General features: G+C 72.6%; 2 protein-coding genes and 1 long non-coding RNA gene across 19 annotated transcripts in view; 1 reads left to right on the forward strand and 2 right to left on the reverse strand.

Annotated features, from left to right (window-relative positions):
- The window catches only part of MINK1 (misshapen like kinase 1), a 54,621-nt gene extending 54,053 nt beyond the window's left edge, over nucleotides 1-568 (reverse strand). For 9 of the 14 annotated variants that reach the window (XM_045000510.1, XM_045000508.1, XM_045000507.1 and 6 more), the window contains exon 1: nucleotides 411-567. In XM_045000510.1, coding sequence (XP_044856445.1) covers nucleotides 411-467 — 57 coding nt within the window. In that variant the 5' untranslated portion in view covers nucleotides 468-567. Of the gene's footprint in view, nucleotides 1-410 lie in introns of all 14 variants that reach the window. The other 5 variants (XM_045000514.1, XM_045000519.1, XM_045000513.1 and 2 more) reach the window with 2 other exon arrangements.
- A 3,671-nt stretch (nucleotides 569-4,239) lies between these two features.
- On the reverse strand, nucleotides 4,240-21,747 carry PLD2 (phospholipase D2). 4 transcript variants are annotated; one of them, XR_006575510.1, is made up of 26 exons: nucleotides 21,625-21,747; nucleotides 19,922-20,036; nucleotides 19,521-19,651; nucleotides 18,724-18,866; nucleotides 18,411-18,510; nucleotides 16,821-16,886; nucleotides 16,486-16,544; nucleotides 15,096-15,188; nucleotides 14,866-15,018; nucleotides 13,952-14,101; nucleotides 13,718-13,801; nucleotides 12,986-13,064; nucleotides 12,805-12,915; nucleotides 12,503-12,670; nucleotides 12,284-12,407; nucleotides 11,051-11,169; nucleotides 10,829-10,942; nucleotides 10,277-10,381; nucleotides 10,107-10,195; nucleotides 9,554-9,667; nucleotides 9,410-9,459; nucleotides 8,821-8,955; nucleotides 8,164-8,317; nucleotides 6,888-7,005; nucleotides 5,029-5,329; nucleotides 4,240-4,825 (listed from the first exon to the last, which is right to left on the reverse strand). XR_006575510.1 is itself a non-coding variant. In XM_045000520.1 (25 exons), exons 2-25 carry the CDS (start codon nucleotides 20,025-20,027, stop codon nucleotides 5,105-5,107), a joined length of 2,790 nt encoding a protein of 929 aa, XP_044856455.1. In that variant the 5' UTR covers nucleotides 20,028-20,036; nucleotides 21,625-21,746; the 3' UTR covers nucleotides 4,240-5,104. The 4 variants fall into 4 exon arrangements, 3 of the variants coding, with proteins under 3 accessions (XP_044856455.1, XP_044856456.1, XP_044856457.1); XM_045000520.1 differs by having other exon boundaries at nucleotides 4,240-5,329; nucleotides 21,625-21,746; XM_045000521.1 differs by lacking the exon at nucleotides 21,625-21,747 and adding an exon at nucleotides 20,422-20,928 and having other exon boundaries at nucleotides 4,240-5,329.
- Nucleotides 6,912-18,997, forward strand: LOC123357170. Its single transcript, XR_006575511.1, has 3 exons — nucleotides 6,912-7,049; nucleotides 14,783-15,204; nucleotides 18,768-18,997. It is a non-coding gene; the product is annotated as an uncharacterized LOC123357170 (long non-coding RNA).
- Nucleotides 21,748-22,464: the final 717 nt, after the last annotated feature.

The following is a 22,464-nucleotide window of genomic DNA, read 5'->3' on the forward strand; positions in this document are numbered from 1 at the left end:
ATCCCCCCGAGTCCCACCCCCCAGCAGAGCGATATGGGGGGGGAGGGATCCCCCCGAGTCCCACCCCCCAGCAGAGCGATATGGGGGGGAGGATCCCCCCGAGTCCCACCCCCCAGCAGAGAGATGGGGGGGGGATCCCCCCGAGTCCCACCCCCCAGCAGAGCGATATGGGGGGGGGGTCATTTAGCCCGGCCCAAGCCCCTCCCCCACAATACCGCCCAGAACAGGGGCAGTTCCCCCCCTTGCCCCAGGCCCGGGGGGCCCCTCCCCCCTCGCGCCCCCCAATAGGCCCCTCCCCCCACACGTCGCGCCCGCCCGCCTGACCGTTGACCCCCGCCGCCCTGCCCCGCTTGACCTTTGACCCCCGTTGCCAAGGCGGCGGCCGTGACCTTTGCCCCCCCCCCCCTTACCCTGAGGGCGGAGAGGTCGATGTCATCCAGGCTGCGGGCGGGGGCCGGGTCGGCCATGTCCGGGCCGGGGGCGGGGGCGGGGGCGGCTCCTCACTGCGGCCCCATGGACCCGGCGCCGGGATCCGCGGCACCGACCGACTGACAGCGGCGGCGGCAGCAGCAGCCCCCGGACGCCGAGCCGCACTGCGCAGGCGCGGGACGGTGGGCGGTTGGGCGCGCGCCGCGCCTGCGCCCCGCCGGGGCCGGGCGGCACGTGAGGCGGAAGACGGTGGCGGACCGCGCAGGCGCCGTCTGGGTGGGCGAAGGAGGCCGGAGGGTCACGGGTCGGCGCATGCGCGGGGACGGACAATGAGGCGGAGCGCCACCGCTACCGCGGCGTGCGCATGCGTGGACAGAGGGCCGGGGGGAGGGGGGCGCGAGGGGAAAGCGGCGCAAGGCGCGTGCGCGTAAGCGCCAGTCGAGGAAGGCGAGGCCCGCGGGTGCGTCTGGGGAAGAGGAAGGCCCGCGCATGCGCGAGAGAGGCGCCGGCCGCGATGGGCCGCGGCTCATTTTACGCATGCGCCGGGTGGGAGACAGGGACGGGGGGGAGGTGGAGCACGTGCGGGGCGGGGCTGTGAGGGCGAACAGGGCGCGAGGCGGGTGTTCCCGCCTTTTTCGCCTGCTGGGGGGCGGGGCCTCGGTCCAGAGCGGGGAGGGGCCTGTTTCTGAGGGGGAGGGGCGGTCTGAGGGGGAGGAGCTGATTGGGAGGGGAGGGCTCTGTGGGCGGGGCCTGTTCCTGAGGGGGCGGGGCCTATGTTCAGAGCAGGGAGGGGCTGAAACCTGTATCTGTGGGGGAGGGGGCGGAGCTTGACCCTGGTGGGGGAGGGGTGGTCTGAAGGGGCGGGGCCTGTTGAGGGGGGGGCTGGATGGCAGAAAGGGGGCGTCTCCCCATTAGGGTGAGGACTTCACGGGGGGGGGAGTGTGGGGGGAGCGGGGCAGGGGCCGGTCCCCTCTGGGGGGCGCCGGCTCCCCCCCGGCCCCAGGGCAGGGACTGGCTGGCTCAGGGGGGCGGGGAATGGGGCAGGGGCCGGTCCCCTCTGGGGGGCGCCGACCCCCCCCCGGCCCCAGGGCGGGGACTGGCTGGCTCAGGGGGGCGGGGAATGGGGCAGGGGCCTGTCCCCTCTGGGGGGCGCCGGCTCCCCCCCGGCCCCAGGGCGGGGACTGGCTGGCTCAGGGGGGCGGGGAATGAGCCAGGGGCCTGTCCCCTCTGGGGGGCGCCGGCTCCCCCCCGGCCCCAGGGCGGGGACTGGCTGGCTCAGGGGGGGCAGGGAATGGGGCAGGGGCCTGTCCCCTCTGGGGGGCGCTGGCTCCCCCCCGGCCCCAGGGCCGGGACTGGCTGCCTCGGGGGGGCGGGGAATGGGGCAGGGGCCTGTCCCCTCTAGGGGGCGCTGGCTCCCCCCGGCCCCAGGGCGGGGACTGGCTGGCTCAGGGGGGGCAGGGAATGGGGCAGGGGCCTGTCCCCTCTGGGGGGCGCCGGCTCCCCCCCGGCCCCAGGGCCGGGACTGGCTGGCTCGGGGGGGCGGGGAATGGGGCAGGGGCCTGTCCCCTCTGGGGGGCGCCGGCTCCCCCCCGGCCCCAGGGCGGGGACTGGCTGGCTCGGGGGGGCGGGGAATGGGGCAGGGGCCTGTCCCCTCTGGGGGGCGCCGACCCCCCCCGGCCCCAGGGCAGGGACTGGCTGGCTCAGGGGGGCGGGGAATGGGGCAGGGGCCTGTCCCCTCTGGGGGGCGCCGACTCCCACCCGGCCCCAGGGCGGGGACTGGCTGGCTCGGGGGGGCGGGGAATGGGGCCGGGGCCTGTCCCCTCTGGGGGGCGCCGGCTCCCCCCCGGCCCCAGGGCAGGGACTGGCTGGCTCAGGGGGGGCAGGGAATGGGGCAGGGGCCTGTCCCCTCTGGGGGGCGCCGGCTCCCACCCGGCCCCAGGGCGGGGACTGGCTGGCTCAGGGGGGCGGGGAATGGGGCGGGGGCCTGTCCCCTCTGGGGGGCGCCGACCCCCCCCCGGCCCCAGGGCGGGGACTGGCTGGCGCGGGGGGGCGGGAATGGGGCAGGGGCCTGTCCCCTCTGGGGGGCGCCGGCTCCCCCCCGGCCCCAGGGCAGGGACTGGCTGGCTCAGGGGGGGCAGGGAATGGGGCAGGGGCCTGTCCCCTCTGGGGGGCGCCGGCTCCCACCCGGCCCCAGGGTGGGGACTGGCTGGCTCGGGGGGGCGGGGAATGGGGCAGGGGCCTGTCCCCTCTGGGGGGCGCCGGCTCCCCCCCGGCCCCAGGGCGGGGACTGGCCGGCTCAGGGGGGCGGGGAATGGGGCAGGGGCCTGTCCCCTCTGGGGGGCGCCGGCTCCCCCCCGGCCCCGGGGCAGGACTGGCTGGCTCGGGGGGGCGGGGAGCGGGGCAGGGGCCTGGCCCCTCTGGCTCAGTTTAGCTAGGCTGGGCGTTGGGGTCGGCGTGGGGGTTGGGCAGGGGGCCACGCAATGCCGGGGGCGCGGCGGGGGGGGTCTCCCATATTTTTTGTCAGCTAATTCGCATCCAACATCATGTTCAAGCCCCGCAGGAGACGTCGTGGCGCCAACGCGGAGCCCAGCGTGGAGCAGGACGCAGCAGCCTGGCACCGGCCTGGCACTGGCCTGGCACTGGCCTGGCTCCCCTTCGCAGCTGCCCCCCGGAGGGGGGTGAGTGCCCCCTGCGGAGCCCCACTTCCCTGCCCCATTGTGCAGGATCACCCAGCAGCCAGGGCTGCAGCGTGGGGCTGCTCTGGGCAGGTGGCATCTCTGTAGCCCCCGGTGCCACGCGCTGACTGTGGGGGGCGCGCGCCCCCTATGCAGCCCCCTGCTACTGCCCCCTTCTCTCTCTGTCTCCCGGCCGTCGCCCCCGTTCTCTGTTCCCGGGCCGGCCCCCAGCTCCGCGCCAGGCCGAGGCCAGTCGCCGGCAGGGTCCTGCCCGGCGCCAGGGGGCCCCTGGCCACGTTCTCCTCCTCTGGGGCTAGGATGGAGCTCGCAAAACGGGGGGTTGGGGGGCGGCTGCCTGGGACGGAGCCTTTTCCTCTCCCCCAGGGCGAAATCCGCCAGTGGGGGGGCACTCGGAAAGGGGAGCCCCCTAGGGTGTGTATACACCCCCCCCCCACACACACACTGTGTACACACACCTATACTTATAAACCCCCCCCGACAGCCTAGTGTGCGCGCGCACACACAGTGTACACACACCTATCCCCCCCACAATGCATACACGCACACCTACACACCCACAGTGTGTACACCCCCACACCCCCCCCCACACCCTATACACCCCCCCATACACAGTGTGTACACCCCCCTACATACACACACATCCCCTAGGCTGTGTACACAGACACACCCTCCCACACCCCCAACAGGGATGTAAGCACACAAGAATGTGCGCGCGCACCCCCCCCCCCGAGTGTGCACACACACACACACACACACGCACACCCTAGGGAGCGTACCCACCCAGCCGGAGTGTACATACACCCACAAGGATGTGTAGATACACTCCCACAGAGGGTGTACACACCCTAGGGGTGCACACACCCACCCCATAGTGTACACACACACACACACACACACACACACACACACACCCCGACCCCCCCCCCTCGCTGCACATCCCCCTCCCGCGGGCACGGGACAGTGGTGCCAGACTTCCCCGATGTAGCCAGTCCCCGTGCGCCTCCCACTGGCCTCTCCCTGCCTCCGCCAGGCCAGCGCCCACCTGGCACCCGCAGGGGCCGGCCCCCGGGAGCCCGGCGCCCCTTCCCGGCGCGGAACAACCACAGAGCCGGGCCGCGGTTTCAGCGCGTTTATGTAACAGGTTAGGAGCCGGCTGCGGAGCTGGTCCCGGGACAGGGGGATGGTGATGCCAGGCAGCGACCCCCCCAGGGACCCCCCCTCGCCCGCCCTGGGGGCCACCCTGCTGCCGGCGGGGTAGATCCCGGGGCGGGTGCGCGTCCCTCCCGTGCCCACCTCCGGCCTCCCGGCGGGTAGCGGGAGGAGCCCGGGCAGCGGTAGTGTGGTGTGGCTCTGGGGCCCGAGGGCTCCCGCCGGCCGGGGGGTGCCCCGTGGGCGGGACTGGGGTGACTCTCAGCGGTTAGTAGCAGCAGGGAGGGGGTGCGACACCCCCCCCCCCGTGGGAAGTCGGCCTCTGGAACGTAGCGACGGGGGAGGCGCGGGGCCGTCCGCCAGGGGTGAGCCCTCGGGGTCGGGGGGCAGGGTGCGGGGTAAAGGGGTTCAGCAGTACCCCGGGCGGGCAGAGAACTGGTCCCAGCCCCCCTCGCCGGCCGCAGGGGGTCTCTGGTCGCCGCCGGGGGGTGCCCAGAGCAGGGGGGCGATGGAGCGGGCACGCCCTGGGCAGAGAATTGGTCCCAGCCCCCCTCGCCGGCCGGAGGGGGTCTCTGGTCGCCGCCGGGGGGGTGCCCCAGGCAGGGGGGCGATGGAGCGGGCACGCCCTGGGCAGAGAATTGGTCCCAGCCCCCCTCGCCGGCCGGAGGGGGTCTCTGGTCGCCGCCGGGGGGTGCCCCAGGCAGGGGGGCGATGGAGCGGGCACGCCCTGGGCAGAGAATTGGTCCCAGCCCCCCTCGCCGGCTGCAGGGGGTCTCTGGTCGCCGCCGGGGGGTGCCCCGGGCAGGGAGAGGGCCCAGCCCCCCGGGCGTCTAGGTCCACACCTCCACGGGGATCATGCCCTCCTTGCTGTTGAGCGGGGGCAGCAGGGACTCCTCGGCCAGGAACTGCAGGGGGAACTGCACCAGGTGGCCCCGCACCTGGGCCAGGTGTTGGCGGGCCAGGTCCGGGCTGACGCCGGCCAGGTTCTGCACCCCGGCGTAGCCGCGCAGGGCCCGGAGCGACCGCACCGCGTTGCTGGGGAGGCAGCGGAACACCTGGGGGGCGGGCGGGAGGCGGGGGTCAGAGCCGGGCGGGGCTGCAATCCACGCCCACGGTGCCCCTCGCTCCCGACCCGCAGCCCCTGCCCCCCCAGCTCTGCCAGTGCCCCTCACTCCCAACCCGCAGCCCTGCCAGCTCTGCCGGTGCCCCTCACTCCCAACCCGCAGCCCCTGCCCCCCCCAGCTCTGCCGGTGCCCCTCACTCCCGACCCGCAGCCCCTGCCCCCCCCCGAGCTCTGCCGGTGCCCCTCACTCCCGACCCGCAGCCCCTGCCCCCCCCCGAGCTCTGCCGGTGCCCCTCACTCCCGACCCGCAGCCCCTGGCCCCCCCAGCTCTGCCGGTGCCCCCCCCTCCCGACCCGCACCCGCGGCCCCCCACTTCCCTCCCGTGGCCCCTCACTCCCGACCCGCAGCCCCGGCCCCCCCCCAGCTCTGCCGGTGCCCCTCACTCCCGACCCGCAGCCCTGCCAGCTCTGCCGGTGCCCCTCCGTCCCGACCCGCAGCCCCTGCCTCCCCCCCCGCTCTGGGGTGCCCCTCCCTCCCGACCCGCAGCCCCTGCCCCCCACAGCCCTACCGGGGCCCCTCACTCCCGACCCGCAGCCCCTGCCCCCCCCCAGCTCTGCCGGTGCCCCTCACTCCCGACCCGCAGCCCCTGCCCCCCCCCAGCTCTGCCGGTGCCCCTCACTCCCGACCCGCAGCCCCTGCCCCCCCCAGCTCTGCCGGTGCCCCTCACTCCCGACCCGCAGCCCCTGCCCCCCGCAGCTCTGCCGGTGCCCCACACTCCCGACCCGCCGGCCCTGCCCCCGCAGCTCTGCGGTGCCCCTCACTCCCGACCCGCAGCCCCTGCCCCCCCAGCTCTGCCGTGCCCCTCACTCCCGACCCGCAGGCCCTGCCCCCCCCAGCTCTGCCGGTGCCCCTCACTCCCGACCCGCAGCCCCTGCCCCCCCCAGCTCTGCCGGTGCCCCTCACTCCCGACCCGCAGCCCCTGCCCCCCCCAGCTCTGCCGGTGCCCCTCACTCCTGACCCACAGGCCCTGCACCCCCCCAGCCCTGCCGGTGCCCCTCACTCCCGACCCGCAGCCCCTGCCCCCCCGCCAGCTCTGCCGGTGCCCCTCACTCCCGACCCGCAGCCCCAGCCCCCCCCCCAGCTCTGCCGTGCCCCTCACTCCCGACCCGCAGCCCCTGCCCCCCCCAGCCCTGCCGGTGCCCCTCACTCCCGACCCGCAGCCCCTGCCCCCCACAGCCCTACCGGTGCCCCTCACTCCCGACTCGCAGCCCCTGCCCCCCCAGCTCTGCCGGTGCCCCTCACTCCCGACCCGCAGCCCCTGCCCCCCCCCAGCCCTGCCGGTGCCCCTCACTCCCGACCCGCAGCCCCTGCCCCCCCCAGCCCTACCGGTGCCCCTCACTCCCGACCCGCAGCCCCTGCCCCCCCCCAGGCCTGCCGGTGCCCCTCACTCCCGACCCGCAGCCCCTGCCCCCCCCAGCCCTGCCAGTGCCCCTCGCTCCCGACCCCCAGCCCCTGCCAGCCCAGCCCTGCCCCCTGGGCTCCCCACACACCTGATCGTAGATGTTGGCGTTGGCCAGGGCGGTGGCTTTCCAGACCCCGTGGAAGAAGTCGTCGCTGACGGGATCCTGGACGTCGAGGCTGGAGGTGCCCGACCCCCCCAGAAGCGACCTGCGGAGAAGGGCCCAGCGCTGGGATGAGGAGCCGGTGCCCAGGTACCGGCCCAGCCGGGGGGGGCGTGGGATGGCACCCCGAGTCGGCAGGGCGAGGGGCACGCACAGAGCCGGGGGGGGGGATTGCACCCCGAGTCGGCAGGGCGAGGGGCACGCACAGAGCCGGGGGGGGGATTGCACCCCGAGTCGGCAGGGCGAGGGGCACGCACAGAGCCGGGGGGGGGATTGCACCCCGAGTCGGCAGGGCGAGGGGCACGCACAGAGCCGGGGGGGGATTGCACCCCGAGTCGGCAGGGCGAGGGGCACGCACAGAGTCGGGGGGGGGATTGCACCCCGAGTCGGCAGGGCGAGGGGCACGCACAGAGCCGGGGGGGGGGATTGCACCCCGAGTCGGCAGGGCGAGGGGCACGCACAGAGCCGGGGGGGGGATTGCACCCCGAGTCGGCAGGGCGAGGGGCACGCACAGAGCCGGGGGGGGGATTGCACCCCGAGTCGGCAGGGCGAGGGGCACGCACAGAGCCGGGGGGGGATTGCACCCCGAGTCGGCAGGGCGAGGGGCACGCACAGAGCCGGGGGGGGGATTGCACCCCGAGTCGGCAGGGCGAGGGGCACGCACAGAGCCGGGGGGGAATTGCACCCCGAGTCGGCAGGGCGAGGGGCACGCACAGAGCCGGGGGGGGGATTGCACCCCGAGTCGGCAGGGCGAGGGGCACGCACAGAGCCGGGGGGGGGATTGCACCCCGAGTCGGCAGGGCGAGGGGCACGCACAGAGCCGGGGGGGGGATTGCACCCCGAGTCGGCAGGGCGAGGGGCACGCACAGAGCCGGGGGGGGATTGCACCCCGAGTCGGCAGGGCGAGGGGCACGCACAGAGCCGGGGGGGAATTGCACCCCGAGTCGGCAGGGCGAGGGGCACGCACAGAGCCGGGGGGGGGATTGCACCCCGAGTCGGCAGGGCGAGGGGCACGCACAGAGCCGGGGGGGGGGATTGCACCCCGAGTCGGCAGGGCGAGGGGCACGCACAGAGCCGGGGGGGGTGTGGGATTGCACCCCGAGTCGGCAGGGCGAGGGGCACGCACAGAGCCGGGGGGGGGATTGCACCCCGAGTCGGCAGGGCGAGGGGCACGCACAGGGGGGGGAGGGGGGCGCGTGCCCACCTGAAGCAGTCGAGGCGCAGGCTGAGTGCGAATTTCCCCGCCTGGTACGGCTGCCCGTCCATGACCGCCGGGACCAGCTCCGTGTCCTCCACCAGCACGGCCAGCTCGCTGTCCCGCCGGCCCAGCAGGCTGCGGTCGTTGATGTTGGCAGAGCCTGGGGGGGCACGGGACGGGCCAGAGCTCTGCCGGTGCCCCCCACTCCCGACCCGCAGCCCCCCAGCTCTGCCGGTGCCCCCCACTCCCGACCCGCAGCCCCTCCCAACCCTGGGCTCCCCCCAGCCCTGCCAGTGCCCCTCAATCTTGACCCAGCTGGGAGCCAGGACTCCTGGGTTCTCTCCCTGGCTGTGGGAGGGGAGTGGGGGCTGGTGGGTCAGAGCAGGGGGGGCTGGGAGCCAGGACTCCTGGGTTCGCGCTGGCTCTGGCAGGCGAGTGGCCTTTGGTGGGTTAGCGGCGGAGGGAGGTGGGGGGCCCGGACTCCTGGGTTCTCTCCCCGGCTGTGGGAGGGAGTGGGGGCTGGTGGGTCAGAGCAGGGGGGGCTGGGAGCCAGGACTCCTGGGTTCTCTCCCCGGCTCCGGCAGGCGAGTGGCCTTTGGTGGGTGAGTGGCGGAGGGAGGTGGGGGGGCCCGGACTCCTGGGTTCGCGCCGGCTCTCACTCACCGATGAGCACCCGGCGGTCGTCGGCGATCAGCAGCTTGCTGTGGATGTAGACCAGCTCGGTGAGCAGGGAGCCGCCCAGCTCCCCGTGGGTGCGCAGCCCGCAGATGGAGATGTAGTTCTTCCACTCGTCCCCGACTGCCGGGGGGGGGGAGAACGGGGGTTACTCAGCCCCCCAGGGTGCCAGGCTGGGGGTCGTGAGCTCATGGGGGGCTGGGGTCCTTCCCTGGCCAGGATACTGACCTCCGACAGAGCCCTCACTCCGGGGTTCTCTCCCCGGCTCGGGGAGGGGAGGGGGGCTGGGAGCCAGGACGCCTGGGTTCTCTCCCTGGCTCGGGGAGGGGAGGGAGGCTGGGAGCCAGGACTCCTGGGTTCTCTCCCCGGCTCTGGGAGGGGAGTGGGGGCTGGGGGGTCAGAGCAGGGGGGCTGGGAGCCAGGACGCCTGGGTTCTCCCCGACTCTGGGAGGGGAGTGGGGGCTGGGGGGTCAGAGCAGGGGGGCTGGGAGCCAGGACTCCTGGGTTCTCTCCCCGGCGCTGGGAGGGCAGTGGGGGGTCAGAGCGGATCCCCCCTGTGCCCCCCCCCGACACTCACTGGCGGCTTTCAGGCGGCACAGGATGGAGGAGTCGCCCCGGCAGAGCGTCCTGGGGGAGAAGGAAGGAGGCAGCCAATGAGTGGGGTCCCTCGGCCCTGTCCTGGGCCCCCTCCCCCATGACCCTAGTTCTGCCCCCCCCTCACCGGTAGGTGAAGTGCAGGATGGCCTGGATGGAGTTCCCCCCCCCCTCGGCGATGTCCCCCTCAAAGCCGGGCAGCAGGGGCAGCAGCACAAAGACCCGGAACCGCGTCTTGTCTCTGGGGGGGGGGACAGGGAGACGTTAACCCCCCCCCACACCCGCAGGGACAGCCCCTCCCCCGTGGGGGCTGGGGTCCCAGAGTTAGTCCTGCCCCCCCCCCCCGCGCAACATGAGCCGCGTCCCCCTCCCCAGGGCCAGTCCTGGGGTCCCCCCCATCCCGGTGCCGATCTGCCCCCCCTCGCAGCCCACCACAATGGACCCTGCCCCCCCCGGGGTGTGACAGACGCCGGGATCCCCCCCCCAGGGCGTGACAGACACCGGGATCCCCCCCCCAGGGCGTGACAGACACTGGGATCCCCCCCCCAGGGCGTGACAGACACCAGGATCCCCCCCCAGGGCGTGACAGACACCGGGATCCCCCCCAGGGCGTGACAGACACCAGGATCCCCCCCCCAGCGTGTGACAGACGCTGCCGCCCCCCCCGGCACCGGGGTGACCTGTGGGCGCGCAGGATGCGGTCGACGATGGCGTCCCCCACCGTGTTGAGCACGGCCCGCCCGTCCGCGCAGCTGATGAAGAACTGGTTCTGGGGGGAGATGGGGGGTGAGAGCCAGGCAGAGCGACCCCCCCAGCCCCAGCCCGCCCCCCCGGCCCGGCCCGGCCCCACCTCGATGTAGATGTAGTGCCGGCTGCTCTCGATCACGCTCAGGTAGGCGTTGTAGATGGAGCACTCGTGGGTCCCGGCCGACCAGCGATCCACCGAGCGCAGCACCTGGGGGGCGACGGGGGGCAGGCTGAGGGGGGACCCCACAACTGCATGCCCCCCCTCCCGAGATCCCTAATGCCCTGGGCTAGCGTTACTGTCAAGGAGGTGTAACGCTCTCCTGGGTATCGTTAAGGGTGTGTAACGCTCTCAGGAGCATAGTTAAGGGGGTGTAACGCTCTCAGGGGCACAGTTAAGGGGATGTAATGCCCATAGGGTGACTCCCCGCCCAACCCCCATTCCCTGGGCCCATAGGGTGACCCCCCCATTCCCTGGGCCCATAGGGTGACTCCCCGCTCAACCCCCATTCCCTGGACCTATAGGGTGACTCCCCGCCCAACCCCCATTCCCTGGACCTATAGGGTGACTCCCTGCCCAACCCAGATTCCCTGGGCCCATCGGGTGATTCCCTTCCCTGGGCCCATCGGGTGACCTGCCCCCCGGGCACCCGCTGACCTGCACGTCGGCGAGCTGGGCGCCGGCGAGGGTGCCGGGCAGGCGGTGGGCGGCGCCGAGCGACTTGGGGAGCAGGCAGGGGTACTCCGGGCCTCGGTACTTGTTCTTCACCGTCTGCAACGGGACGGGAGGTGGGACCGACCGCAGGTACCACCCCCCCCCCCGGGACACAGTCCCGCCCCGCTGGGACCCCCCACGTCCGGCCCCATGGCGGCCCCGGACCTTGGTGAAATTCCAGCGCTGGATGAAGTGCCGGGCGACGTCGCGGGCAGCTCTGCCGTGCACGGCCACCCCCACGTCCCGCCAGGGCATCCGGGGCATCCGCGTCCTGTCGATGAAATCTGACCCCCGGGGGGAGCCGGTCAGCAGCCGGGCAGGGGCTGGAACCCGTGTCCAACGCCCCCCGGAACAATCCCTCTGGGCCGGAGTCGGGGGTCGGACCCCCACCCACTGGGGGAAGAGGGTGCTGTGTTGCTAAGGGGAGGTCCACTTGAGCTCTGCCATGGAAGGGCACAGTTAAGGAGATGTAACACTTTCACAGGTACCGTTAAGGGGATGTAACGCTCTAATGGGCACCGTTAAGGAGGTGTAACACTCTCAGGGGCACAGTTAAGGAGGTGTAACGCTCTCACGGGTATTGTTAAGGGTGTGTAATGCTCTCAGGGGCATAGTTAAGGGGGTGTAACGCTCTCAGGGGTACCGTTAAGGGGATGTAACGCTCTAACAGGCACCGTTAAGGAGGTGTAACGCTCTCAGTGGCACAGTTACGGAGGTGTAACGCTCTCAGGGGCACAGTTAAGGGGGTGTAACGCTCTAACAGGCACCGTTAAGGAGGTGTAACGCTCTCAGGGGCACCGTTAAGGAGGTGTAATGCTCTCAGGGGCACTGTTAAGGAGGTGAAATGCTCTCAGGGGCACCGTTAAGGGGATGTAATACTCTAACAGGCACTGTTAAGGGGGTGTAATGCTCTCAGGGGCACAGTTAAGGAGGTGTAATGCGTTCATGGGCACCGTTAAGGGGGTGTAACGCTCTCAGGGGCACCGTTAAGGGAGTGTAATGCTCTCAGGGGCACTGTTAAGGAGTTGTAACGCTCTCAGGGGCACAGTTAAGGGGATGTAATGTTCTCATGGGCACTGTTAAGGGGGTGTAATGCTCTCATGGGCACCGTTAAGGAGTTGTAACGCTCTCAGGGGCACAGTGAAGGGGATGTAATGCTCTAACGGGCACAGTTAAGGGGATGTAACGCTCTCATGGGCACCGTTAAGGGGGTGTAACGCTCTCAGGGGCACAGTTAAGGGGATGTAACGCTCTCATACACACGCCCAGGGGCAGAGTTAAAGGGGTGTAGTCCGTAGTCAGCCCCCGGCACGCACTGGTTGCCACGCACACTGCCCAGCCCAGCCCCCCACCCTGGCCTAACGCCGGAGGAACACCCCCCCCCCATTCCCCAGTCACCTTCGAAGGGCCGGTCGAGCTGCACCCAGTCCTTGGTGATGAGGTTGCTGTAGTCTTTGCCCAGCCAGAGTTGCTGGTTGGCAGCCAGGTCGCCGGGCGGCTCGTCCCCAAGGAGGGCCCCGCTCTGAGGGAGACAGCGCCCAGCGTGGGGAGTGGGGTCACTGCCCGGGGAGACGGGGGGGGGGCAGGCGGCTCCCCAGGGCAGGAGGGGGCTCTCACCTTGGTGCGGGGGGGCAGGTCGGTGAGCCGGTAGCGGTGGTCGTCCCAGCGCCCGTAGGCCAGGTCCAGCCCCCCGAGAAAGGCCACGCTCTGGTCCACCACCACCAGCTTCTCGTGGTGAGCCCACAGGAACACGACGGAGGAGACGTGGTCGGGGTGGCGCATCACCTGGGCCGGGGGGCGAGACGGCTCAGAGCCCCTTCGCCGGGGTCCGTCTCCCCTCCCTGCACTGCTGTCCCGGACACCTGGGTCCCATCTCCAGGCCCCCCCTGTTCTGCGTCCCGGACGCCTGGGTCCCCTACCTTGATGTTGGGGTGCAGCAGCATGAGCGCCCGCTTGCTGTAGCCGCTGTTGATGCCCAGGGCCAGCTCCACCTCCTTGAAGAGCAGCACGCAGACCCGCACGCCCTCCTCCTGGGGGGGCAGGCAGGGCGTTAGGGGGGCTGGGGGGGCCGCGGGGACTCCCGCGCCCCGGGGCACTCACCGCCTTGTGCTTCAGCAGGATGTCCAGGCGCCAGTCGTCCGTCTGCGCCGGGCGCTTCAGGTGCAGCTCGGGGCTCAGCCTGCGGGCACAGAGGGGCCTGGATCGGGGCGGGTTCTGCCCCCCGCCCGGCTCAGCGCGGGGGGCTGGACCCTGCCCGGCGCGACCCCCAAGCCGTGGGGCTGCGGCGTCCAGGATCGGTGGGGCCCAGCGCACTCCCGGGAGGGGTGTGGGGCCGGGCCCCAGAGCGGGAGGCAGGGCCCAGGTTGGGGGGCTGGCAGGAAAGGTGCTTGGGGGGCAGGGCTGCAGAGTGGGGAGGGTGAACAGTGCCGAGTCAGGACCTGGGGGGGGAGGGTGCGTGTGAGGGCCCTGGGGGGCAGCAGGGGGGCAGGCCAGGCCCCTGGGGGGCAGCAGGGGGACAGGCCAGGGCCCGGGGGGCAGCAGGGGGGCAGGCCCGGGCCCGGGGGGGCAGCAGGGGGGCCGGGCAGGGCCCGGGGGGGCAGCAGGGGGGCAGGCCAGGCCTCTGGGGGGCAGCAGGGGGGCAGGGCAGGGCCCTGGGGGGCAGCAGGGGGGCAGGGCAGGGCCCGGGGGGCAGCAGGGGGGCAGGCCAGGCCTCTGGGGGGCAGCAGGGGGGGCAGGCCAGGGCCCAGGGGGGCAGCAGGGGGGCAGGCCAGGGCCCAGGGGGGCAGCAGGGGGGCAGGCCAGAGACCTGGGGGGCAGCAGGGGGGCGCTCACCACCAGTCAGTGATATAAATTTCTTCCTTCGCTTGCATCAGAGCGTCGGCCACAGCCGCAAAGTACCCGGCGCCGTTCACGAACCTGCCACGGGGAGCGGGGGAGAGAGACTGGAACCTCGGGGGGCTGGTGACCCCCCCATCCGCCCCCCACTCCCCCCGATTCCCCGGCACCGGGACCTGCCCCATCTCACTCCCCCCACCCCCTCCACGCAGGGTCCCGGCCCCCCCTCACCAGCGGGCGGGGCTGCCCTCGCGGACGGGCGCGAAGGCCTGGTGCCGATGCAGCTGCAGGAAACCCGTCCCCTGCTCCGCGGCCAGGTCCACGATCTCCTGCCCCCACCAGCGCGCCTGCCGGTAGCTGCTGCACTTCAGAATCAGCGACCTGCCGGGGGGGGGGGAAATCACCAACCAGCCCCCCCTGCCCTCCCACAGCCGGGAGAGAACCCAGGAGTCCTGGCTCCCGGCCCCCACTGCCCTCCCAGAGCCGGGAGAGAACCCAGGAGTCCTGGCTCCCGGCCCCCCCTGCCCTCCCACAGCCGGGGAGAGAACCCAGGAGTCCTGGCTCCCAGCCCCCCTGCTCTAACCACCAGCCCCCACTCCCCTCCCAGAGCCGGGGAGAGAACCCAGGAGTCCTGGCTCCCGGCCCCCACTGCCCTCCCACAGCCGGGAGAGAACCCAGGAGTCCTGGCTCCCGGCCCCCACTGCCCTCCCACAGCCGGGAGAGAACCCAGGAGTCCTGGCTCCCGGCCCCCCCTGCCCTCCCACAGCCGGGAGAGAACCCAGGAGTCCTGGCTCCCAGCCCCCACTGCTCTAACCATCAGCCCCCCTTCCCCTCCCAGAGCTGGGGAGAGAACCCAGGAGTCCTGGCTCCCAGCCCCCGCTGGTCTGACCCACCAGCCCCCACTCCCCTCCCAGAGCCAGGGAGAGAACCCAGGAGTCCTGGCTCCCAGCCCCCCTGCTCTAACCACCAGCCCCCCGTCCCGTCCCAGAGCCAGGGAGAGAACCCAGGAGTCCTGGCTCCCAGCCCCCCTGCTCTAACCACCAGCCCCCCTTCCCGTCCCAGAGCCGGAGAGAGAACCCAGGAGTCCTGGCTCCCAGCCCCCCACTGTCACCCCTCTTGGCGGCGTGGGACCCCGGCGTCCGGACCTGGCGCTGTTCTCGATGCGGACCCCGTACTTGCTGTCGGTGGATTTCTTCCCCACCGTGACGCTGAATCCCGGGTCGAAGAGCAGCACAAAGGAGACGACCCCCGACTCCGGCTTGAGGTACAGCAGGAAGGAATCCTTCACCACCAGCCACCTGGGGGAGACGGGAGCCAGTGAGGGGGCAGGGGGGGCCACACACCCCCCCGGCCCCGCCCTGGCCCCCCAGCTCACCTCTTCGACCAGCGGTAGCAGATCTGGTGGCGCCCACAGCAGTTGAGCCCCTGGATTCGGTGCCCCCCGGAGCGTTTCAGGATCATGCCCTCCCTGCAGCAGGAGCCAGGTCAGTGGGGAGAGAACCCAGGCGTCCTGGCTCCCAGCCCCCCTGCTCTAACCACCAGCCCCCACTCGCCTCCCAGAGCCAGGGAGAGAACCCAGGAGTCCTGGCTCCCAGCCCCCCTGCTCTGACCCACCAGCCCCCACTCCCCTCCCAGAGCCGGGGAGAGAACCCAGGAGTCCTGGCCACCAGCCCCCACTCCCCTCCCAGAACCGGGGAGAGAACCCAGGAGTCCTGGCTACCAGCCCCCCCTGCTCTGACCCACCAGCCCCCACTCCCCTCCCTGAGCCGGGGAGAGAACCCAGGAGTCCTGGCCCCCAACCCCCCTGCTCTAACCACCAGCCCCCAATCCCCTCCCAGAGCCGGGGAGAGAACCCAGGAGTCCTGGCTCCCAGCCCCCCTGCTCTAACCCACCAGCCCCCACTCCCCTCCCAGAGCCGGGGAGAGAACCCAGGAGTCCTGGCTCCCAGCCCCCCTGCTCCGACCCACCAGCCCCCACTCCGCTCCCAGAGCCGGGGAGAGAACCCAGGAGTCCTGGCTCCCAGCCCCCCTGCTCTTACCCACCAGCCCCCACTCTCCTCCCAGCGCCGGGGAGAGAACCCAGGAGTCCTGGCTCCCAGCCCCCCTGCTCCGACCCACCAGCCCCCACTCCCCTCCCAGAGCCGGGGAGAGAACCCAGGAGTCCTGGCTCCCAGCCCCCCCTGCTCGAACCCACCAGCCCCCACTCCCCTCCCAGAGCCGGGGAGAGAACCCAGGAGTCCTGGCCACCAGCCCCCACTCCCCTCCCAGAGCCGGGGAGAGAACCCAGGAGTCCTGACTCCCATCCCCCGCTGCTCTGACCCACCAGCCCTCACTCCCCTCCCAGAGCCGGGGAGAGAACCCAGGAGTCCTGGCTCCCGGCCCCCCCTGCTCTAACCCACCAGCCCCCACTCCCCTCCCTGAGCTGGGGAGAGAACCCAGGAGTCCTGGCTCCCAGCCCCCCCCCGCTCTGACCCACCAGCCCCCCCTCCCCTCCCCGAGCCGGGGAGAGAACCCAGGAGTCCTGGCTCCCAGGCCCCCCCTGCTCTGACCCACCAGCCCCCACTCCCCTCCCAGAGCCGGAGAGAGAACCCAGGAGTCCTGGCTCCCAGCCCCCGCTCTGACCCACCAGCCCCCACTCCCCTCCCAGAGCCGGGGAGAGAACCCAGGAGTCCTGGCTCCCAGCCCCCCCTGCTCTGACCCACCAGCCCCCACTCCCCTCCCAGAGCCGGGGAGAGACCCCAGGCAGAGAAAGCGAACCGGACTCACAGGCCCTTGGGTCCGAGGTCGGGGATGAAGGAGAGCTGGCTGACATCCAGGAACTCCGCCTGCGGGGGACAGCTGCTCAGAGCAAGCAGGGGTGGGGAAACTGAGGCACAGAGGCAGGGCAGAGAATGGAACCCAGGAGTCCTGGCTCCCAGGACCCCCCTGCTCTGACCCACCAGCCCCCACTCCCCTCCCCGAGCCGGGGAGAGAACCCAGGAGTCCTGGCTCCCAGGCCCCCTCTGCTCTACCCACCAGCCCCCACTCGCCTCCCCGAGCCGGGGAGAGAACCCAGGAGTCCAGGAAGTGGAAGGGGGGCCGTGGGGGGGCCGATACGTTACCATGGCGTGGTAGTTGCGGTAGAAGGACATGGCCAGCAGGGAGTTCAGGTAGCTCTCGAGGTACTTCTGTGGGGAGGAAGGGAAGGCGTGAGAGCCCCCCACTGAGAGAGGGAGTTTGGCCTGGGCGCCCCCCCCCCGAGCTGCCCCACACATCCCCTGCTGCTCCCCATCTCCCCGTCCCTCCGCAGGGCTCCCGCTGCCCTAAATCTCTGCTCCCCTCGCCGGCACCGGGGATAAACCCCCCTGGGTTGCACGGAACCAGGCCGAGATCTACTAGCTCTAAATGCTGCCGGGACCCGGGGACCGGACGCCACCGGTTCAGTTCCCGAGCGCCAGATCCTGCCTGCCCCGGCCCGTGGCTCCTTCTGAGCGGGGCTTACAGGGCAGCTGCATTTAACTAGTTCAAATGCTTTCACTTGACCTGAATTCGACTTTCCACCCGAGTGGGGCAGAGAAGGGAACCCCGGAGTCCTGGCTCCCACCCCCCTGCTCTGACCCAGCAGCCCCCACTCCCCTTCCAGAGCCGGGGGGAGAACCCAGGAGTCCTGGCTCCCAGCCCCCCCGGCGCGAACCCACCGGCCCCCCCTTCCCCTCCCAGAGCCGGGGAGAGAACCCAGGAGTCCTGGCTCCCAGCCCCCCTGCTCTGACCCACCAGCCCCCACTCCCCTCCCAGAGCCGGGGAGAGAACCCAGGAGTCCTGGCTCCCAGCCTCCCTGCTCTAACCCACCAGCCCCCACTGCCCTCCCAGAGCTGGGGAGAGAACCCCGGAGTCCTGGCTCCCAGCCCCGCCTGCGCTAACCCACCAGCCCCCACTCCCCTCCCAGAGCCGGGGAGAACCCAGGAGTCCTGGCTCCCACCCCCCTGCTCCGACCCACCAGCTCCCACTCCCCTCCCAGAGCCGGGGAGAGAACCCAGGAGTCCTGGCTCCCAGCCCCCCCTGCTCTGACCCACCAGCCCCCACTCCCCTCCCAGAGCCGGGGAGAGAACCCAGGAGTCCTGGCTCCCACCCTCACCCCACTCTAACCACCAGCCCCCACTCCCCTCCCAGAGCCGGGGAGAGAACCCAGGAGTCCTGGCTCCCAGCCTCCCCTGCTCTGACCCACCAGCCCCCCCACCTCCCAGAGCCGGGGAGAGAACCCAGGAGTCCTGGCTCCCAGCCCCCCCCGATCTAACCCACCAGCCCCCAGAGCTGGGGAGAGACCCCAAAACGTGACTCAGTCTCCCGGGAACCTCGGCTAACAGGCGACAAGGCCCCTCCGAGGGTAATTTCGGACTCGGGAGGAAGCCGAGCCGGGTGCCGTCACCGGGGAAATGAGGGCGGGAAGCCAGAGCCTCGACTCCTGGCCAGCGCCGAGGGGCCCGGGCCGCGGTCACCGGCCGGCGAGAGAAGAGAAACCCCCCCCGTGCCAAACGTCTGTGATTTGGCACCGGGCGGCGGCTCGTGGATGTCCATCCGCGTTGGAAACCAGGGATGTCTTGCTGTCCGGCCCCCCTCCCGGGCTCCTCCCGGCCCCCCGGAACCCACTCGGGGCCCCCCACGCTGCCCACGGCCCCTCCTAGCCCTGGAACCCCGCTCCCCCCGCCCCCTACCTGTTTGCTGGAGGGGCGTCTGGCAGTGCCATCACCCGCATGGGGCAGGGCGGGCATCTCCAGAGAGGTGGCCTCTGCGCGCGACCCATGGACAGCAAACCTGGGGGGGGTGGAATCAGAGACGGGGTGAGACCTGGTGGGGACAGGCCCCTGCCCCATTCCCCGCCCCAGAAGGGGTATTCTAGGGGGCTTTGGACCAGCCTGGGGCCAGGCCTGGAGCACCCGGCTCAGGAGCAGGCAGCTGCCATGTGGGGCAGCAGGGCCCGGGGCCCTCGCCGTGCTGGGGGGCCCCGCTGCGGGGGGGGGGTCGCACCTGGAGAGCGGCAGGAAGCTCATGAAGATCTTGTGTCTCATCAGGTCGCGGTGCAGCTCCTGGAAGTGCTTGAACTTCTTCTTCATGGTCCAGGTGAAATCCCCGTGGGTCAGCCGCAGGGAGTACAGCGTGCTGGGCCGGATCTGTGGGGAGAGGACCCAGGAGTCCGGGCTGCCACCCCCCTGCTCCGACCCACCAGCCCCCACTCCCCTCCCAGAGCCAGGGAGAGAACCCAGGAGTCCTGGCTGCCAGTGCCCCCTGCTCTGACCCACCAGCCCCCACTCCCCTCCCAGAGCCGGGGAGAGAACCCAGGAGTCCTGGCTCCCAGCCCCCCCTGCTCTAACCCACCAGCCCCCACTCCCCTCCCAGAGCCGGAGAGAGAACCCAGGAGTCCTGGCTCCCAGCCCCCCCTGCTCTAACCCACCAGCCCCCCACTCCCCTCCCAGTGACAGGGGGAGAACCCAGGAGTCCTGGCTCCCAGCCCCCCTGCTCTACCCACCAGCCCCCTCTCCCCTCCCAGAGCCGGGGAGAGAACCCAGGAGTCCTGGCTCCCAGCCCCCCCTGCTCTAACCCACCAGCCCCCACTCCCCTCCCAGTGACAGGGGGAGAACCCAGGAGTCCTGGCTCCCAGCCCCCCCTGCTCTAACCCACCAGCCCCCACTCCCCTCCCAGTGACAGGGGGAGAACCCAGGAGTCCTGGCTCCCAGCCCCCCAGCTCAACCCCCCCGCCCCCACTCCCCTCCCAGAGCCGGGGAGAGAACCCAGGCGTCCGGGCCCCCAGCCCCGGCCCCACTCACCTTGGAGCCGGTGGTGTAGCGCTCGGTGCCCTCCACCCGGGCGGTGACGGGCACCCCCTTGGCAAACACCGGCCCCTGCGACTTGAGCGGCTTCAGGTCATAGACCACCAGGAAGGGGCAGAGCGGCCCCCCTGCGGGACGGACGGACGGGTCAGGGGGGCGGACACACGGACCCCCCCCCCGTCTCCCTCCCCCACATGCACGGAGGCGGCAAAGCCCCCTGCTGAGTGCCGGACGCAGGGACACACCGAACCCCAGCTCGGGCGGGCCGGGCACCAGGACGCCTGGGTTCCTGGGGAGGGTCCCGACACTCTGCCCCCTTGGCCGCGAGGGTTGGGCTGCCCCCCCTCCGTGCCGTGCCAGGGAGCCCCCCCACCTCCTCCCGGGGCCCCCCCACTCACCTGCCTCCTCGCCCTCCCGCAGCCCCTCCACTTCGTCCCCGTCCACCTGCAGGTCTGAGGCGTCCAGCGAGGTGCCCCCCGCGAAGGGGCCAGCCAGGGTCTGCATGGTGCCAGCCTGTGCCCGGAGAGGAGCTGAGATGGGGGGGGAGAACCCAGGAGTCCTGGCTCCCAGCCCCCACCCCTCCCAGAGCCGGGGAGAGAACCCAGGAGTCCTGGCTCCCAGCCCCCACTCCCCTAACAGAGCCGGGGAGAGAACCCAGGAGTCCTGGCTCCCAGCCCCCACTCCCCTCCCAGAGCCGGGGAGAGAACCCAGGAGTCCTGGCTCCCAGCCCCCCCTGCTCTTACCCACCAGCCCCCACTCCCCTCCCAGAGCCGGGGAGAGAACCCAGGAGTCCTGGCTCCCAGCCCCCCCTGCTCTTACCCACCAGCCCCCACCCCCCTCCCAGAGCCGGGGAGAGAACCCAGGAGTCCTGGCTCCCAGCCCCCCTGCTCTTACCCACCAGCCTCTTGGCAATGGGGAATCCCTGGGGTGAATGATTTCCTCATGCAGCTGATGGGGGAACCCAGGAGTCCGAGAGGTGAGGATGGGGAATGCAGGCAGGTCTCCAGCAGGGCATTGCTGGGGGGATGGGACCCAGGCGTCCGGGACGGCAGCACAGAGCGCCAAGGGCGGGGGGGGGGGAAGCGGCTGGGTTTCCTGGGACAAATTCCTGGTGGGGGTGTCAGGCCCGGCTCCCCCCCCCGGATAATGCCCCCCAGGGGAAGGGGGGATGACCCAGGTTGCTCCATCGGTGACGCGGGGGCCACTGTGGGGTTAATCGCAGGGAGCAGCCCCCCCCCCGGCTGCTTATGTAACAGCGGCCCCTGGCCTGGGGCCCAGACAGTCACTATGGGGATGGGGGGGCACCTGGGAGGGGCCAGCGCTAGTGGGGGCCCCATTCCCCCCACCAGATCTGCCCCCCCACATCCCTCCCGATTCCCCCCCCCGGGATCCTGTTCTCAGCTCCCGCCCGCCCCACAACCCCCTGCCAGACCCCCCGGTCCACCCCACCCCACAAGCCTCCCGGCCCCCAGTCCTGCCGGCCTCAACCCACAGCCCTTGCCAAGCCCCCGGTGCCCCTCAATCCTGCCCCCCAGCCCTGCCGGTGCCCCTCACTCCCGACCCGCAGCCCCTGCCAGCCCAGCCCCCCCCAGCCCTGCCAGTGCCCCTCACTCCCGACCCGCAGCCCCTGCCAGCCCAGCCCCCCCCAGCCCTGCCGGTGCCCCTCACTCCCGACCCGCAGCCCCTGCCAGCCCAGCCCCCCCCAGCCCTGCCGGTGCCCCTCACTCCCGACCCGCAGCCCCCCACCCCCCCCGCCCAGCCTGCGGGTTGTAATTAGCAAACGGAGATTTTGAGTCAGTTCCGAGTCACGTGGGGGACCGAGCCTGGCCGGGGGGGGGGGGGGCTGGTAACGGGGGGGGGGCAGAGAGCGGCTCTGTCCCCGCAGCCCCCCCCCACGTGGCTGCTTCTGGGGAGGGTCCCGTCGGCGGCGAGGAGCAGGGGGCTGAGGTCGCTCCGGGTAACGGGTTATGGGGCGGGGACCGGGTCTCCTCCCCCCCGGGGAGGGACCAGCAGCGACCCCCAGGGCGAGGGGCGTCCCGGGGGGGGGCACGGGGAGGGGGTCTAGGGTCTGCCCCCCCCCGCGGGAAACCCCGCCACTTACCCAGGGGTGTCCCCGCCCTGCCCCACGGCCCGGGGGTGCGCGGCTGGGCGGGTCCCGGCGGCGCTGGGCCGGGAAAGGGGAAGTTGTGGGGGGAGCTTGGAGCCGGTCCCGGGACAGCCCGGCCCGGCCTCCTCCCTCCGGCGGGAGGGGGCGGCCCGCGGCCGGGGGGGTCCCCATCGGGGGCAGCTGGGGCCGGGGGTGGGACCCCCCCGGGGGGGGGGCGCCGGGGAGACCCTACAATAACAAACCCTCCGGCGCTGCCCCGGGCACCCCACGGCCCCCCGCAAGTGGGGCTGGGCCGTGGGGCCAGATCCCGGCAGCTGCCGGTGCCCCTCACTCCCGACCCGCAGCCCCCCCAGCTCTGCCGGTGCCCCTCACTCCCGACCCGCAGCCCCTGCCCCCCCCAGCTCTGCCGGTGCCCCTCACTCCCGACCCGCAGCCCCTGCCCCCCCAGCTCTGCCGGTGCCCCTCACTCCCGACCCGCAGCCCCTGCCCCCCCAGCCCTGCCGGTGCCCCTCACTCCCGACCGACAGCCCCGGCCCCCCCCCAGCTCTGCTGGTGCCCCTCACTCCCGACCCGCCGCCCCTGCCCGCCCAGCCCTGCCGGTGCCCCTCACTCCCGACCCCCCGCCCCTGCCCCCCCCCGCTCTGCCGGTGCCCCTCACTCCCGACCTGCAGCCCCCCCAGCTCTGCCGGTGCCCCTCACTCCCGACCCGCAGCCCCCCCAGCTCTGCCGGTGCCCCTCACTCCCGACCCGCAGCCCCTGCCCCCCCCCCAGCTCTGCCGGTGCCCCTCACTCCCGACCCACAGCCCCTGCCCCCCCCCCAGCTCTGCTGGTGCC

The sequence above is a fragment of the Mauremys mutica genome, unplaced genomic scaffold (assembly GCF_020497125.1).
Source record: "Mauremys mutica isolate MM-2020 ecotype Southern unplaced genomic scaffold, ASM2049712v1 000330F_np12_obj, whole genome shotgun sequence".
NCBI classification, from domain to species: Eukaryota; Metazoa; Chordata; order Testudines; family Geoemydidae; genus Mauremys; species Mauremys mutica.

Bases quoted from the DNA above. Each gene is read 5' to 3' on its own strand.
- PLD2 (XM_045000520.1), bottom strand. From the start codon at position 20,027: ATGCAGACCCTGGCTGGCCCCTTCGCGGGGGGCACCTCGCTGGACGCC. The intron at 18,511-18,723 runs GTGCGACCCCCC...CACCCCCCCCAG, and splicing joins AGCTTCCTGCCGCTCTCCAG to GTTTGCTGTCCATGGGTCGC. The intron at 14,102-14,865 runs GTCCGGACGCCG...CCCCCCCGGCAG, and splicing joins CGCATCGAGAACAGCGCCAG to GTCGCTGATTCTGAAGTGCA.